This window comes from Protopterus annectens, chromosome 2.part0 (genome assembly GCF_019279795.1).
Source record: "Protopterus annectens isolate FY-2018-M chromosome 2.part0, PAN1.0, whole genome shotgun sequence".
In the NCBI taxonomy this organism is placed as follows: domain Eukaryota; kingdom Metazoa; phylum Chordata; order Ceratodontiformes; family Protopteridae; genus Protopterus; species Protopterus annectens.
In genome coordinates this window covers 348,773,734-348,791,872 of record NC_056728.1, presented here as the reverse complement: position 1 = coordinate 348,791,872, position 18,139 = coordinate 348,773,734, and the positions used below count along the sequence as shown (strand labels likewise).

The 18,139-nt window shown below is 40.4% G+C and overlaps 1 protein-coding gene across 1 annotated transcript in view; it reads left to right on the top strand.

The window, feature by feature from the left end:
- Positions 1-18,139, top strand: part of SPTLC1 (serine palmitoyltransferase long chain base subunit 1) — a gene marked incomplete at its 5' end in the record, with an annotated part of 1,612,539 nt that overhangs the window by 722,414 nt on the left and 871,986 nt on the right. Inside the window, one exon of the mRNA XM_044060319.1 lies at positions 13,345-13,474. Within this exon, the coding sequence (XP_043916254.1) occupies positions 13,345-13,474 (130 nt within the window). The remainder of the gene's footprint in view (positions 1-13,344; positions 13,475-18,139) is intronic.

Here is an 18,139-nt window from a genome sequence, read left to right as displayed (position 1 = left end):
TTGGGATTCTACCCATATGTAACTACTGCAGCTGTAATGCACGATGAACATAGTACAGTTTTGTACCTACCATAAATGTAGATGTTCGAGGGCTATTACAGCTGCAGTACAGGTTTCCCACCCTCCTTCCCCTCTTGGTAAGACCTTGGGGTTTGAATACCTATTCATACCTGCTGACTGGGTTATCCTACTATGTTTTATTTGCTTACATCCGTGTATTACACTAATTTATGTATTGCCTTCCTTTTGGGGGCACCTGACATCTGGGGCAAGAAAGACTGAAGAAGATGGCGTCGGCTGTGTCTTTTATACTCTAGCCTTCCTGACGTCAGAAGAGTACGCGACAACAACCGACGCCGGACCAAGACTTTGGAATTCGGCCGACCGAGGGACCGCCTGCCGGCTGAAAACCCATATGTAACTACTGCAGCTGTAATAGCCCTCGAACATCTACATTTATGGTAGGTACAAAACTGTACTTTTTGTGCTAGATTCAACTAACGCACTATTAAGCGTCGGTTTGATTTTGCTTTTCATTACTTTGGCCGAAAATTCAATTATATAATGCCGTCGGAGGAGCCGACGACCGGAGTTTCTAAAAAACACAAGGAAAAAGAGAAGGACAGGCATCCGAGATCCAAAACCGACGACCAGGCTTCAGCTAAGCCAGTCGCCGGTTCTCAGTGAGGCACTTTTGCAGCCCCTGACGCCCGCTACCTCAGAGCCACAGGCCGCTGACGACCCACGTGGAGCCATCTAGGCCTTTGGATACTCAAGGTATTTGACACACTGAAATCATTCCCTCAGATGGGTCAGGAGCCGCTGAGCAGGCATCGGCTTCTGAGGGTGTTTTCAGACCTACACAGTTATATGTAAAGCCTGCTTCAGCTTCTAAAGCAAAGACTAAAGCAGCTCTAAAGACCAAGAAACAAGTACAGCATTCTCCAGGACAAACTTCCATGCCTGAGAAACAGATGCTCAAAATGGCCGAAGATCTTATTACTTTGATCAGGGGTTCCCATCCCCCTCCTGACAAGAGGCCTAGGCAAGAGACAGACTATGACTCTTCAGATCAGCTTTCCATTTCCTCTGACTCCTCTTCTGTACAGGAATACTCTCTTCCTCCCTATGAGGATTCTGATGCTGAAGAATCTATTCCTTCAGCTTCTCCTCCTGAGGATTATTCTATTGGGGAAACCCTGCATACCATGTGGGAGCACTTCCACTGGGAGAGCCAAGATTATTCAGAATCAAAGAAAAGGCTTAGAGATTTTCTTTTACTATCTCAGCACAGGCCTCTTGCTATTCCCCCGTGCTAGACATTGTAGATGATGTATTTACAGAATCCGGTCTTTCTCCTGATTCCTTACCTCCAGCTTCTATTAAACCAGACAGATACTACAGGGTTCCAGAGTCTCATAAATTTCTTTATAAAAACCCTGCTGCTGACCCAGAAACTATTTCTCAGGGTCCCAAAGGGGTTAAGGCCGCTACTGCAAAAAACCCTATCCCTTCTGACAGGGATTCAAAGGCACTAGACAGATGGGGGAAAAGGTTTACACCTCTGCTACTTTGGCTGTGAGGGCTTTAAATTGTCAATTTCATATGATTAAATGTCAGCAATACTTAATGTCACTGTTAAAACAAAAAATGTTGACCAGCTCTGATGGTGCAGAAAATAAGGAAATACAGGATTTATTGCATGCTACTGAACAAGTGGGAAAGCATATATTGCAATGTGGTTTTGATTCTCTGGAGGCCTCCTGCAGGGCCGCAGTTACGGGTTCTGTCATTAGGAAACATGCTTGGTTAAAGGAACAAAATCTGCCAGATCATGTTAAAGAAAAGCAAAATTATTAGATGCTCCATTACAGCATGATACCTTATTTGGTGTTAAAGCAGAGGAGGTTTTGAAGAAAATGGAGGACAAAGCGAAATCAATGCAAACGGTAAAGGATTTCTTACAGGTTCAGCCACCAAGATTTAGCAGGAACTGGCCTACAAAAAGTTGGTCCTTTCCAGTGTCAGACAGGCCACAAAGAGGCAGATACAGATGCCCCAGAGGCAGATCCCAGCCCCAGGGCTTATACAGGCCTAAACAGTGGGGCGCTTCTACCTCCAAAAGTGGAGAAGACAAAACACAGCCATACAGGAAACTGTCCCAATGACTTCAGTTTACCAGCACCAAGCACTTATCTTCTTGCAGCCCCCTTAGGGGGGAAAACTAGCACTTCTTTCTAAAAATTTGCACATGATCACCCAGGACAAATGGGTATTGAATATAGCATCCCAGGAATACAGGTTCCACTTTCACACCCTCCCAAAGGCAAAAGGGATGCCAAACCTGCCACACAATCAATGGGCAGAGGCATACAAACAAGTTTAGTCCCTTATGAACATGAGGGCCATTCAGCAAGTACCACAGCAAGAGCAGGGACAAGGATTTTACTCAAGACTTTTCCTGGTACCCAGAAAGGACAAAGCCTGAAGACCAATACTGGACCTGTCTATTCTAAACACATTTCTGGACGTTCCAAAATTCAAAATGTTAACTCTGCAGCAGCTTCTGCCCATGCTGGGCAAGAAGGCTTGGCTCGTAACTTTGGAAAAGAGGCATACCTGCATATCCCAATCAGACAATCTTGCAGAAGATACCTCAGATTCATAGCTGGCTCAGTGCACTACCAATTCTCTGCACTGCCCTTATCTACTGCGTCCAGGGTCTTCACAAAATGCCTGGCACCAGTAATTGCATTTTGCAGACAAAGAGGAATTCAAATATATCCTTACTTGGACGACTGCCTTATACAAGCAGAGAACAAAGACACTCTACTAAAGCATCTGGCGTTCGTAAAAAGATTATTAATTTGCCTAGGGTACACAGTAAACGAAAAGAAATCAAAACTAGTACCTTCTCAAGAGATAATATTCCTGGGTGCAAGCTTAAATACAACTGCCCTGATGGCTTATCTCATGCCAAACAAACAAAGGCAACTAACTTCTTATTTCAAAATCTTTGCAACACAGACCCAGTTATCAGGCTTTGGGCTTCATGGCATCCTGCATTCTACTAATTCCATATGCCAAACTGCTTATGAGGAAACTTCAATGGTAACTAAAAAGTGTCTGGACTCAACATTGTCAAAGCCTGGAAGCATTATTTACCCTCATTCCTTGCGTGCAACAGGAGTTTCGATGGTGGGCACAAGCCTGTCACCTCAACAAGGGACAACCATTCACTCAACCCACAGCCAGTCAATAACAACAGATGCATCAGATTATGCCTGGGGAGCACACATGGCAGGAAAATGTTTTCAGGGCACATGGCCTACAAGCCAAATGCATCTACATATCAATCAAAAAGAGATGCTAACTGTTCAGAATGCCCTGACCGCTTTCAAGGATCTACTCCATCCAGGACTACTACTGACAAGGATGGACAATCCTGCAGTCATGTGGTACATAAACAAGCAGGGAGGCATGCATTCTTACCCCCTCTGCAGACAAGCCATGACTTTGTGGGACACAGCATTGACTTTTTAAGTACATCTGCAAGCACAATTCCTGCCAGGAAAGAACAATACTCTGGCAGACGAACTAAGCAGAAACCTCACGGATCCCCACGAATGGAAACTGGATCCACAAGTTTTCAGCATGATAATAAAGAAATGGGGATGCCCAGACATAGACCTATTCGCCTCTCCCCACAATTGCCAACTACGGAGATTCTGCACAAGGACTTATCACAAGCAAGCATGGAAAGTGGATGCTCTATCATTCAGCTGGAAAAATCTAACAGTATATGCCTTTCCTCCTCTGCCTCTCCTCCCTAAGGTACTCCTAAAGGTCAGATAAGAGCAGCCAAAAATGATTCTGATTGCCCCAGACTGGCCACGCCAGCACTGGTACCCAATCCTAAAAAGCTTGTCTCAAGGCCCAGCCTGGACATTGCCTCTAATCCCTCATTTACTGACCCAGCGAAACAATCAGATTCTGCACAGCCAACTCAGGACCCTAAATCTGGCAGCATGGCGAATAATGTAAACATTCAAAACACACCTCTCTCTAAAGCAGTGATGGATGTTATTTTGGAGGCCAGGAGGCCCAGTACCAGAAAAATCTTATGCAGGAAAATGGAAAAGATTCTGTGCTTGTAACCAGGCACAAGGAATTGACACATCTGTACCAAACATTCCTCAGATTTTACAATGCCTAACTGAGATGCTGGACAAAGGTCTATCTTTTGCATCTATTAAAATTCATGCCTCTGCCATTTGAGCTCATTACAATATGGAACCTCCCTATTTTTTCCCATCCACTGCTAAAGCAGTACCTCAGAGGGGCCAAAAACATTAGACCTCCAAGGAGAGCCCCAATACCCGCATGGGACCTCAATTATGTCTTGGAAAAACTCACACTGCCGCCTTTTGAGCCAGCCAATGCAGCTGATATAAAGTTTTTATCTTGGAAAACAGCCCTGCTCCTCGCAATAACCTCTGCAAGACCAGTTTCAGAATTACAGGCACTCATGGCTGTGGAACCTTTCATCATTTTCCATCCAGACAGGGTTTCTCTAAGGACGAACCCAACATTTATGCCTAAGGTAGTATCCAGTGGGGCCCTTAACCAAACCATTCATTTGCCTACGTTTTATCCAAACCCACAGAATAAGGGTGAGAGACTTCTGCATTCTTTGGACATACACAGACAACTACGCTTCTACTTGGACAGAACGAAAGCTTTCAGAAAGACTGAGCAACTTTTAGTGGCATATGCTGCAGGATCTCAAGGAAAGCCTATCTCAAAACAGACTGTTTCAAAATGGATAGGCCACTGCATTCGTTTCTGCTACTCACACCATGGCAAATCCGTGCCCAAGGGCATTAGGCCTCATTCAACCAGGGCAGCAGCCACTTCAGCAGCCTTTCTCAGAGGAGTACCAACAAAAAACATTTTAGAGGCTGCAACTTGGAGTTCAGTGCACACTTTTACAAAGCACTACCATTTACCTCTCTACTCTAAATCCAGAGCAGGCTTTGCCACTGCAGTTCTGCAGGGCCTTATAGCCGCACCTAATCCTATTTAGGCCCAGCCACCCAACTTCAGCTTTGGGATTCAACCCAATAGTAATGACTGCAACAGTGAAACACGATGAACATAGTACAGTTGTGTACCTACCATAAATGTATATGTTCGAGTGTATTCACTGTTGCAGTCCAGGTTACCCACCCACCATCCCCCTTTTCTTGGCTGGGACTTACCTATTATTCTCTATCTTATACAACCTATGTGGTGTATTTGCTTGTAGATGAAGGAAATGTTTATTTTACTGCATGCATAATTATTGGCATAATGTTTTAACCTACCATTTTGGGGGCACCTGACATCTGGGGCAAGAAAAACTGAAGAAAATGGCGTCGGCTGCATCTTTTATACCCCTGGCGCACTGACATCAGGGAAGAGGCGACAGCAACCGACGCCGGACCTAGACTTTGGAATTCTGGCTGACTGCGGGTAGCCTACCAGCAGGATAACCCAATAGTAATGACTGCAACAGTGAATACACTCAAACATCTACATTTATGGTAGGTACACAACTGTACTTTCTTAGACCCAATTCCAGATGTTGTATCTCATCCCTCTGGAGAAATGAACCCGAATCTCCCCAATCTGAAATTGAATGCGTGGTTTCCCCAGTTCTGCTGATGGCAAGGGATTCTTCCCTTCCTCAAGATGTATTAAGTATCCTAACAGTCTCGGAACAACCTTCCACTCGAAAAGTTTGTCAGAGCAGATGGAAGATATTTGCCATTTGGGCAGACAATCAAAAGGATGATCCCTTTGCAGATCCCAGTAAAGATCTCTTGCATTTTCTTGCCTTCTGCTCAGGTTCTAGTTTTTCTACAATAAAGGTTCTGTTGGCAATTTCTTCCTTTCATACTGACTTCCAGAACCAGTCCTTAACCTTGCATAAACTGTGTAAGGCCTTTCTCAAAGGGATCTTCCTTTTATGTCCTTCTGGCCCTCCTTAGGATTAGAATTTAATTTGAGGCTGAACATGCAAACCCCCCATTTGAGAATGTATCAACAGTAGATATGAAGTTGTCATGAAAAAAACATTTTCGTTGTGGCTGTAATATCTGTTCAGTAGGTAATCTGTATTGTATTTTGCCAGTACTACCTAGTATATTTACAGCAGAAGAAATTGTCTTGCTGGTAGCGTGTTTGGAGGAAGGGAGCAGTCTCCATATGTAAAATACTGTTTGTTCTCAGTGGTGGTTTTGTACAGTGAAGAAATTTCTCTTTTTTGTTTTCTCACATTTAGAATTGATGTAGCCTTTATAATGTCTGCCATAACATGTTTGCTGGAAGAGTTTGAGCTACACATACTTTTTAAGGTTTCACCTTATCTCAGGGTAACTTTAAGGGTGAATCCTTTCATTACCAAGGTTGCTACAGAACACAACTTTTTTCAACCTAATCATCTTTCAGTGTCCTTTCCTAACTATCAAAATAAAGGAGAATATTTGTTGCATAACTTAGATGTACGTAGACAGATGTTCTTCATGTTTCACTGTTGCAGTCATTACATTTGGGTTATCTGCTTGCAGGTAGCCCCCAGTCGGCCTGATTATCAAAGTCTTGGGTCCTGCGTCGGTTGTTGTCTCATCTTCCATGATGTCAGGTAGTCAGGGGTATAAAGCATGCAGCCGACACTATTACATCAGTCTTTCTTGCCGTGCAGTGCCCGAAGCAGAAGCAGTTCGCAAGTGGCAGTTGGCCGACTCGTAAAATTTTCATTTTCGAGTTTCAGATCTGAAGTCTTCAACTAAGTTAAGTTCCCCGTTGGGGATCCTTTTTCTTGCTCTAAACCGATGTAAGTAAAAGTTAACAATTTCTGTAAAGCAAATACCTCATAAAGATTTTCATTCGTACTGCATTCCTTGCTTAGGCCCAGACCACGACGTACCTCGCTGTCAGTTTTGTGTCTTATTCAAACCTCGAACTATTCGTCGTCTGTTCATTTTTGCATGTAAATATTTTGGTAGTTGGTTTAATTATCCAGAAATGGCTTTGGTAAGCCACCAAACTACTGACATTCCGAAAAAACGCAAAGATAAAGACAGAGAAAGACCGCATAGGTCCAAAGCTGCCGACTACTCTTCTCCTAAGCTAGTCGCCAGTTCACCGGTACTCAGTGAGGTGCTTTCGCAGCCCCTAATACCCGCTACTTCAGATGGAAACTGTGGATGTCTCTACCTTGGATGGGTCCAGAGCTGCTGTGCAGGCACTGGCTTCTGAGGGTATATTCAGGCCTACTGACCTAGAACTGATTTTCCTTCTGATTCTTTTGATCAGGATTCTGAAATTTCTGTTTTCTCTGATGACCAGGAGTTGCCCTTATCTACCTATGAGGATTTTGATGCAGAGGACTCCATTCCTTCTGCTTCCCTTCCAGAGGATTTCACTTTTGATGAAACCTTGCATACTCTTAGGGAGCATTTCCGCTGGGAAAGCCAGGATTACTCTGACTCCAAAAAGAGGCTTAGGGAATTCTTACTCCGACCTCAACACAGGCCTTTAGCTATCCCTCCTATATTGGACATTGTAGATGATGCCTTCTTGGAATGTAGCCTGGCCCCTGACTCTTTACCTCCGGCTCCCAGAAAACCTGATAGGTATTACAGGGTACCTGACTCTCACAAGTTCTTCTTTAACAATCCTACTGCGGATCATGAGACCATTTCACAGGGACCCAAAGGCATTAAGTCTACTACTGCCAAAAACCCTAGCCCTTCTGATAGAGTTTTCAGGGCCCTGGACAGATGGGGTAAGAAGGTATACACTTCTGCAACTTTGGCCATTAGGGCCTTAAACCGCCAGTTTCATATGTTAAAAGTATCAGCAGCATATTATTGGATTGCTTAAACAGAAAATTATGTTGATTCCTGACTGTGCTGAAAATAAAGAATTACAGGATTTAATGCATTCTGCTGAACAAGTTGGAAAACATACTTTGCAATGTGGTTTTGATTCATTAGAGGCATCTTGCAAGGCTGCTGTCACTGGGTCTGTACTTAGCAGGCCTGCTTGGCTTAAGGAGCAATCTTTGCCAGATCATGTTAAAGCTAAATTACCGGATGCTCCCTTAAACCAAGGCAACTAAGCAGAAGAAGTACTTAAAAAGATGGAGGAAAAAGCTAAATCTATGCAAACTGTTAAAGATTTCCTTCAAATACAGCCTCCCAAATTTAGTAGGCACTGGCCTTCTAAGAACTGCCCCTTTACTCTCTCTTCCAGGCCTTCTCAGTCCAAACCCAGAGCCAGCAGAATGCCCAGGCTTCAGTCCCAAGGTACTCACAGGCTTAAGCAGTGGGGGGCGCTCCCACTTCCAAAGCTGGGAGTAGTAAGACACCCCCCTATGGTAAACTGTCACAATGACTTAACTTTAAACCTTCCAAGCCCTGCTCAACTGACTGTTCCTTTAGGGGGAAAGATTGCCCTGCATGCAAAAAACTGGGAAGTCATTACCCAAGACAAATGGGTTTTAAGTATAGTTTCCCAAGGATACAGATTTCACTTCCACTCCTTACCAGCCCCAAACAGTTGGCCAGACCTACCCCTAAATCAGTGGGCAAAGGCTCAAAAGCAAGTTCTCTCTCTTCTAAGCATCAGGGCTCTTCAGCCTGTCCCAGAAGAAGAATGGGGGCAAGGTTTCTACTCCAGACTTTTCCTGGTACCCAGAAAAGACTATTCCTGACTTCCTATCCTGGACCTGTCTATCCTAAACACTTTTTTGGTAATCCCAAAATTCAAAATGCTAACTCTTCATCAGCTGCTTCCCCATGCTAGGCAAAAATGCCTTGTTGGCAACACTGGATTTAAAGGAAGCCTACCTGCACATCCCAATAAGGGAATCTTGCAGAAGATACCTACGCTTCAGAGCAGGCTACATGAACTGTCAGATGTTCTTAGTGTTTCCCTGTTGTTTTTCTCCTTACCGATGTCAGTAAAAGTTAATAATTGTATTACTTATGGGAAGCAAATACCTCATAAGGATTTTCATTTGTACTGTATTCCTTGCCTAGGCCCTGACCACAACGTGCCTTGCTGTCAGTTTTGTGCTAAATTTAATCAATGCACTATTAAGCGTCTGTATATTTTTGCATCAAAATATTTTGGCTCAAGATTTAAGTATCCAGAAATGTTGTCGGTTAGCAATCTGACTACCGGAATACCTAAAAAACACAAAGAAGAAGACAGTGACAGACCGTCGAGGTCCAAAACCGATGACTTAGCTTCTCCTAAGCCAGTCGCTGGTTCACCGGTACTCAGTGAGGCGCTTTCGCAGCCCCTGATACCTGCTACTTTTGATTCGCAGACCTCTACTGAGACCCATTCGGAGTCCGGTATGCCGCGAAACACTTATTGAACCCGCGGATGTCTCTACCTTAGATGGGTCTGGAGCTGCTGAGCAGGCACCGGCACTGAGAGTGTTTTCAGGCCTAAAGATTTGTATATTAAACAGACACCATCTTCAAAAGTAAGTCCAAAATCAACTTCTATGTCTAAAAAAACGACGTTTGGGCCACGTGCACAGGCCCCTATGGCTAAAAAACAAATGATCAAAATGGCTGAAGATTTAATTACCTTGATCAGGGGTACCCATCCCACCCCCGCTAAGAGGCCTAGGCAAGGCGCTGACTATGAATCATCAGATCGGATTTCTGTTTCTTCTGATTGTTCTTCTGATCAAGAATTATCTATTCCACCTTATGAGGACTTTGATGCAGAAGATTCCATCCCTTCTGCTTCTCCTGCTGAGGATTTTTCTTTTGGAGAAACTTTGCATACCTTAAGGGAACACTTTCACTGGGAGAGTCAGGATTTCTCAGAATCTAAAAAGAGGCTCAGGGATTTCCTCCTTCTTCCTCAGCATAGGCCTTTGGCTATTCCACCTGTTCTAGACATTGTTGATGATGTTTTCTCAGAATCTAGCATGGCTCCTGATTCCCTGCCTCCGGCTCCTAGTAAGCCAGACATATATTACAGGGTTCCTGACTCCCACAAATTCCTCTTTAAAAACCCTTCTGCTGACCCTGAAACTATTTCTCAGGGTCCCAAGGGCGTTATTGTTACCCTCCCTCCAGCCCCCTATTGTTCTCTGACTATACCTATACTTTCTTTCACTATGCTTATAAGCCCTTTTGGTGCATTTACTTTTGGGACTGGAGGTATATTTTTTGTGTTTTTAATTTTATTTGCTCCCCATTTGGGGGGCAACTGACATCTGGGGCAAGAAAAACTGATGTATTGGTGTCGGCTGCTTGTTTTATACCCCTGACGACCTGACGTCATGGAAGAAGGGACAGCAACTGACGCAGGACCCAAGACTTTTGTTAATCAGGCTGACTGAGGGCAACCTGCCAGCAGATTACCCAAATGTAATGACTGCAACAGTGAATACACTCGAACATCTACATTTATGGTAAGTGTACACAACTGTACTTTGCTTACGCTAAGTCTGTTTTCACTGTGAGAATGTTTTGTTCCGTAAACATAAAACTACTGTTCAATCTCAGCCTTACTACAGGATATGTACCCAAAGAGTGGCGTACAGCAACAGTGGTCCCTCTCCACAAAGGTGGTGCCTCAACGGACCCTGGAAACTATCGCCCCATAAGCCTGACTAGCTTGGTCTGCAAAGCTATGGAAAGGATCATCATGGACCTCATAAATAAAGATATTGGGGACCTACAGACACTGGATCCTACCCAGTTTGGCTTTGTTAAGGGCAGATCCTGCCTCTTAAACCTGGTTGACTTCTTTGAAACAGTCACCAAGGCCATTGACGAAGGGAAGGTGGTCCACACAGCCTATCTGGACCTCGCAAAAGCCTTCGATACAATACCCCACTGGGCATTATAGATAAGCTCACCAGCTTAAATATAAACCCCTATGTCACTAGATGGGTTGCAAACTGGCTCAAGGACAGAACCCACATGGTTAGAATTGCTGGAGCCATGTCAGACTCCAAACCAGTTACAAGTGGCATCCCACAAGGCTCAGTCCTGGGACCTCTCTTGTTTGGTATATATTTCTCGGAGGTACAGGCCAACACGGAAGGACTGTGGCTGACCAAGTTCGCAGATGACTGCAAACTGGGCACCATAATCGACTCTCCAGCTGACACAAGCATCCTCCAAAAGGGCCTCCTAGAAACAGACAACTGGTGCCAGAGCCATGGCCTCAAGCTAAACACCAAAAACTGTATAGTCATCCCCTTTGGCAAAACAAAGTGCCACAAATTACCACATAGGTAGTAATCCATTAAGTACAGAAGAAGTAATTAGGGACCTGGGGACCCAAGTTGATAGCAATCTCTCATTTGACAACCACGTGGCCAAAGTGGTTAGAAAAACATTTTATATAGCCCACCTAATCATGAAGGGATTCACATCTAGATTAGGGAGGTCATCGTGCCTCTTTACTCATCCCTCATCAGGCCCATAATCGAGTACAATGCCCCTTTGGGATGTACCTTACCAAACACCTGCAGCAACTGGAAAGACCCCAAAAGTACCTCACCAAGAGGATCAAAGGGCTCAAACAGATGCCATATGCTGCCGGTTAAAGAAACTCCAGCTCTACTCAGTGGCATACCGCCTGCTCAGAGGTGACCTGTGCCTGACGATAAGGCCATGTCCAACCCGAATTAAGGGACATGCTGCACCTCAAAAAATCCAAATCCCATCGAGCTACACACTCGAGAGACTTGAACCTCAGCACTGAAATAAATAGGACATGCTGGAGGGACAGATTCATAACCCAGAGGCTCCCTTCACTCTGGAATAAAATCCCAGTCCAGGTTAGGCAGAGTCCCTCATTGACTCTCTTCAAGAGGAATCTTGATGAGTGGATGGGAGATCGTAGGTTTACTCGGGGTATCACTTCTGTGTCACTGTTATACAGAGGCACAGTATACTAACCTCGAAAAAGGGCATAGCAAAATTAATTTAAAATGGGTGGCGAAAGCCAAACATACTCTGGCTAGGCTTATAAATGCCCTAGGGCAGATAGCCTAGTATGAACCTATGAACCTATGAAATGGTTGTCAGTGTATTTGTCATAAAATTTGAAATATTAGTTTTAAATAAAATACAAATCTGTTATAGAAGTTTAAAAAAGTAGTATGTGCACTGGGGGTGCATGTAATGCGATTGATGGCTCATTTTACTTAATCACAAATGATCAAACACGATTGAAAACTCATTTTGCCAAGTCATAATTGATGCAGAAAACTGTAGTAGTTTATATACAGTATGTGATGTCATTTCTGCTTTCATGAGCTGTTAGGGAAGTAAGTTTACATAAGTTATGTGTGAATTGATCATGGCCATTGTCATGTTTTTTTCCTCAGATGTGTAGAAGTTTGTACACCAGCACTGATTTACTGTACATGTTTTTTTCCTACACTCACCTGTTGTAGAATCTTAGCATTAGCATATAGTAATAAGGAAGGTGTGGGGAGTCTTGGCTCCAGGGGAAAAAAATGTATGTTGTATTCATTGTTAAGAATGTTTTCATTGAATTGTGGTTCAACCAACTGACATTTCATTGAATTGTGCTGAGTTCTTATTCAATGAAATGTCATACACCCATGCACTGATAAGTTGGAACATTGTGTTATGGTAATTGAGGAGAGGGAGAGCTTAGAAATGGGATATTGTTATGGTTGGGGGAGCGAGGAATACAGTCCATTACTTTGCCTAGGGTCCCTTTTGACCATGTGCCAGCTCTTATGCAGACTCCTTCCTCCATTGAATAGTGTGCAGTTCTTTACCTGATGCATTTGTTGCCTTAAATGTTTGTAACTCTCAGACTTTTTTTATTGCAGAAAATGCATTTTGTGTCTCGTGTAAGTCATATCTTACATAAATAGAACTCAATTTTTTTCATATCAGAGTATGCTAGGAGATGTTAGTAACACATTGAAGAGTGTTTTTAGGTCATGCATTTTGACGCATGTGGCAGGGCTTTTTATTAAAATTAAATCTGTAACTGAATATACTGCATGCTTACTCAATTTTGTGGTGTTTTGGAGTTTTAAAATGTATAACCTTAAGAACATTTAAATTGATGTCTTCCTTTTTTTCTCTTAAGTGCCTGTTAAAGGGGTTTATTTTTTTTTTCAGAATTGCATCTCCTGCTTCTATGATTGGCTGCTGATGTGATTGTACAAGTAGCATTCGTTATCTCATTTGAATGTTGAATTTTGTGTGTATGTTAGAAGTGTACAGTATGTGCTTCAAGGACCATAATATCTGAATTTTATTGTTGCAGGGATGAAGCTGCTTGTTTTGCTGTTCAGAAAGGACTTCAAGCCTCCCGTAGTAACATTAAGTTTTTCAGGCATAATGATATGGCAGATCTGGAGCGCCTGCTGAAAGAACAAGAAAAAGAAGATCAGAAGGTATTAATATTTGTTAATTTTAATTTCATGCAGTGATTTTTGAGGAGAAACTGAAATTTTAAGGGGGCTGAAATTGGCAGAGATTTTTAATTTTTGACTAAAAAAGGAAATTTGTACCCAGACCAAAACCCCCCCCCCAAAATGCATCTTTTTACTTCTCATAGAGGGCTTCTTTCATGCTAAAACACATGCATGCTCATGAAATGAGCAATTAGTAACTGCTCTTTTGTCCTCAAGTCATAAAACATAATAAGGCTGTTGTGGTTTTTCTTTTGTCTTTTCCCGGTTAGGGGTCGCCACAGTGGAGCTCCATTCCGCTAATGATTGGCAGTCGATTTTTATGGTGCCAAGGTGCCAGCCCGACACCCAACCTTCAACGAAGGCACGCCCATTCACGCATGTCTTTCGAGCGCCACTCGACCACGGGAAGGACATGCAGACTCCACACAGAAGGTGGTCCAGCTGAGAATTGAACGGGAGAACCTCTTGCTATGAGGCGACAACGTTACCGCTGCACCACCGTGGCTGCTTAATAAAGCTGTTAATGCTAATTTTGAGTTGGGTAGAATGTTGAATATGTTTGGTACTCAAGTTGGAGTCCTACCCCTTAGATGAGCCTTAGAAGTTAGTTAGACCTTCCTTTGTGGAAATAATTTTGTATCAAATTAAACTATCCAGGCTAAGCTACAAACTACCTATAGACTTTATTCTTTTATTGCTCACATGTTTTTGTAAGACAGCTTACCCCCCCTAACAGTGTTATACTTAAAACTGACTTTATTCATGCACACAGTACACAAACACACCTACATCAGCTTTTTCAGTTGTTGTGCTTTGTGTCAGATCTTCTGTAGATGGCTGTGTTAGTGGCTGTCACTGTAGTTGAGCATCACATGCTATGTTTATCCTATTGATCACTTCTGCAGTAACCCTAGCTAATATGGGTTATAGCTGGTAAAGGAACCAATGTATTGAAGGCAAATAATTAGAGAGGGAGAGTTAGTAGAATGTGAAGAATGCCAAGAATACATATGGACTGCAGGCTAGAGATTGTCTTCCCTATCAAGGATTGATATTGGAGTATAGGCAAAGAGAATGGACTACTATATTTTAATATTTTTCCTGTCATTATTTTATCAGAAAGTTTCTTATCTGTTTTTTTAATGAGTCATCCAAAAGCTAATCACAGGACTCGCAATTAAAAAAAAACTGCAGTCGGTTCTGACAAACATACAAGAACTTTCATTAAAACTGGATAAATGGAAAATAAACTGGACAATTCAAAGAAAAATGTTCTGAACAGATGGAACAGTTACATGAGATAGTAAAACAACAGAAGACTCAATCTCTGGAATGGAAGAAGCTTTGAATAACAGAAGGCAGATTGTTAGAAGGAGAACATAACATTGAGTTTCTTCTAAAACAAAACAATTTATTCTTGAATAAAATTGATGATCTTGAAAACAGATCAAGAATAAATAATATTCATAGGTATGGTTTACCAGAGAAGGTAGAAGGTGACAACATGATAAACTTCCTTAGATCTTGGCTTCCAAAAACTGTAAACTTGACAGAATCCATGTCATTTGGAATTGAAAGAGCTCACGGATCCTTAGTTGTTCCTATTTCAAATAAAAACTCATCTCTAAGATCTATAATTGTCAGATGCTTTTCTAGTCAAAACAAGGAATTGATATTAATAATAGCATGGACCAACTCTCATATTAAAATAAATGACAATATAACAAGATTTGATAAAGGCAGTTATACAGCAGTAATGACAAGAAGAAAGGAGTTACTACCTTTAGTGAAAGAATTAAAGAAAAGACAGATTAAAGTACATTTGTTGTTTCCTGCTACTCATAAAATATTTCTCCAGGATGTTATCAGAACATTTGAAAACTTAGAAACAAATGTCTTTTTTAAAGACGAGTGAAATTCTAGATCAAACCGAAGAAATGGATTGGAGTAATGGTTCCCTGAAGAGACATGCAGAAAAAAGTAGATGGAAAGTTACTGAAAAGAAGAAGAAACTAAAAGAGAAATTACTTTAATACAACAGTGACTTTGACAGAATAAGTATTATTGTTGTCTTTACATAAACATTTATTTAATGAAATACAGTGAAGCGCTTTTCGTTTGTAAAATAACAAACTTCATCAGACTAAAACAGTGTTAAACCACAACTGAACTTCATAAATAGCATTTTATAAGCCCGCCCTACAGTAGAAAGGAAATGTCATGAACAAAATTTTAAATTTTAAAAATATAAAGTGTATATATGTATATATGTATGTATATATATATATATATATATATATATATATATAAAACACACACACATAAAATACATGAACTTAATTCCTTCATTAATAAATAATCTAAAGACATCCTAGTTGATTATTAATTAAAATATTTCTTGTTACAGAAAAATGTATATAAAGAAATATATATAAATATACTTATCAAATCATTACCCTAACACAGGTCAGCAGTAATTAAAACCAGCTTACAAATCATCTCACCTAAGTAATGCTTTTAGCCTGAGTAAACTATTGATTGCACAGTAGTCATTCAAACCCGGCCATACATAAGAATGTAGATTTAGTTGCCAGATTAATTCTGCTGTTTCTAAATGTAGCATCCATGCCCCCCCCCCCCCCAAGTTGCTCATGGACCTGTTGGATACCACAAAATTCAAATCTGTGTTCACCATACTCCTGTATGTGTTTTGCAAGTACATTTGTTAAATTCATCTTTCTAATGGCATGTAGGTGCTCATATACTGTCATATACTCTTTCTTTTAGGGTTGTAGTAGTCTTCCCTATATAATAAGCTGGACAGTGCTTACACATTGCCACATATACCAGCCCTTTCTAATTACAATTTAGTTTATGATATATATTATATTTCTGACCATTAATTTGAACATATTTACCCTCATACATATGCTTGCATAGATTCCACATTCCATATTTTTTCATGCCTTTTACTTGGTGATTTTTTGTTATTTTACGCATTTCAAGAAGATGTAAATGTGTAAAATAAAAAAAAAAACACCAAGCATTACTTAGGTGCGATAATTTGTAAGCTGGTTTTAATTATTGCTGACCTGTGTTACGGTAGTGATTTAATAAATAAATTTATTTATATATATATTTATATATATATTTTTCTATAACAAGAAATATTTTAATAATCAACTAGGATGTTAATGCATTTTATGTATGTGTGTTTTATATATATGCACTTTATATTTTTAAAATTTAAAATTTTGTTCATGACATCATTTCCTTTCTACTGTAGGGCGGGCTTATAAAATGCTATTTAAGAAGTTCTGTTGTGGTTTAACACTTTTAGTCTGAAGTTTATTTTACAAACGAAAAGTGCTTCACTGTATTTCATTAAATAAGAGTTTTGCTTGCACTCTGGCCATTTTTTTTGTGATTTCTACAGTTTGTTTTTTTGGTTTTACATAAACATTGTCACATTTAATCAAACCCGAAAGGAATGAATTGTGGATACATACAAGCATAAGCTAAAATTTTTAAGTATACATTTCAATTTATACAAATTATTAGAATACAATAAAAACTTAATTACTAGGTAACAACTTATCTTACTATTTAATATATATCACGTAATTTAAGATAAATGCTTTTAAAGTAAATATAAATTCCCTACTGAAAAAATGATTAGTGTTATTAGTAAATATATATTTTTTTCTTTTCATTTAATTTAAATCTGCAGATAACCAGCATACATTCATTTATATTAGTTTAAAATATTTCATAAATATAATATAGTCATGACATTAGTTAGAATTATTTGTTGAGTATAGGTTGATTCTTGTTTAGAAGTGTATGAGGTTTCTACAAAAATTTTCTAGTATCTCTTGATGACTTTTTCCTTTTTTGTTTTGTGTTATACTACATGGTTTGCTGTGTAATTATAATAATATAAAAGTATTTAAAATGTAGTGTAATAGAAATAAGTTTTAACATGAATTGAGTGCTCATATAATTATTTTGACGTTGTGGTTGTATAAGAGCATTGACTTTGTGAAAGCCTATGTCATGCTTAGAAAGGGTGTATTCATTTTAAATGATTTGTATGTTTAGGCTTGTTTAACTTTGATTTATTTATTTTTTTATTTTTGGTGGAGATCTGTAGTGGTTCTGCTTTGATACTTTGTTGATGTGATGGGTTGACAGGATGGGTGTGATTGCTAGGTGCTTATCTTGAGTTCTGTACTAGGCGATTTCAAGGGAAGATCAGTTGATTTAACATACGAGTTAGCCGAGATGGCAGTTGTGAGCATACTAAGGTAAACAAAGCTTACTCAGTATGTAATGTCTTCTATTTATTTTTAAACTAAATTTTACTTGTTCCCACCATTGGCTTATGGCAGTGTTTTTTTCCCTTCAAGAAAGGGTAAGGATTTGAAGAAGGAAATGGGAAGCAAAAAGGAAAGATGTCTATATGTAGTCATTTGAGAAAGGGTAAAGGTCCTGTTAATGCTGGAGATTATAATGGTTAATGGAAATGGGATGTTTTAACCTACTTTAGAAGCTATGCCAGGAAAGAAAAAAATAATCTATGAGGATACGCTTTTATTTACTTCACAAAGTAAAAGGTAAAAGTGCTAAGTTAAATGGAAAGAA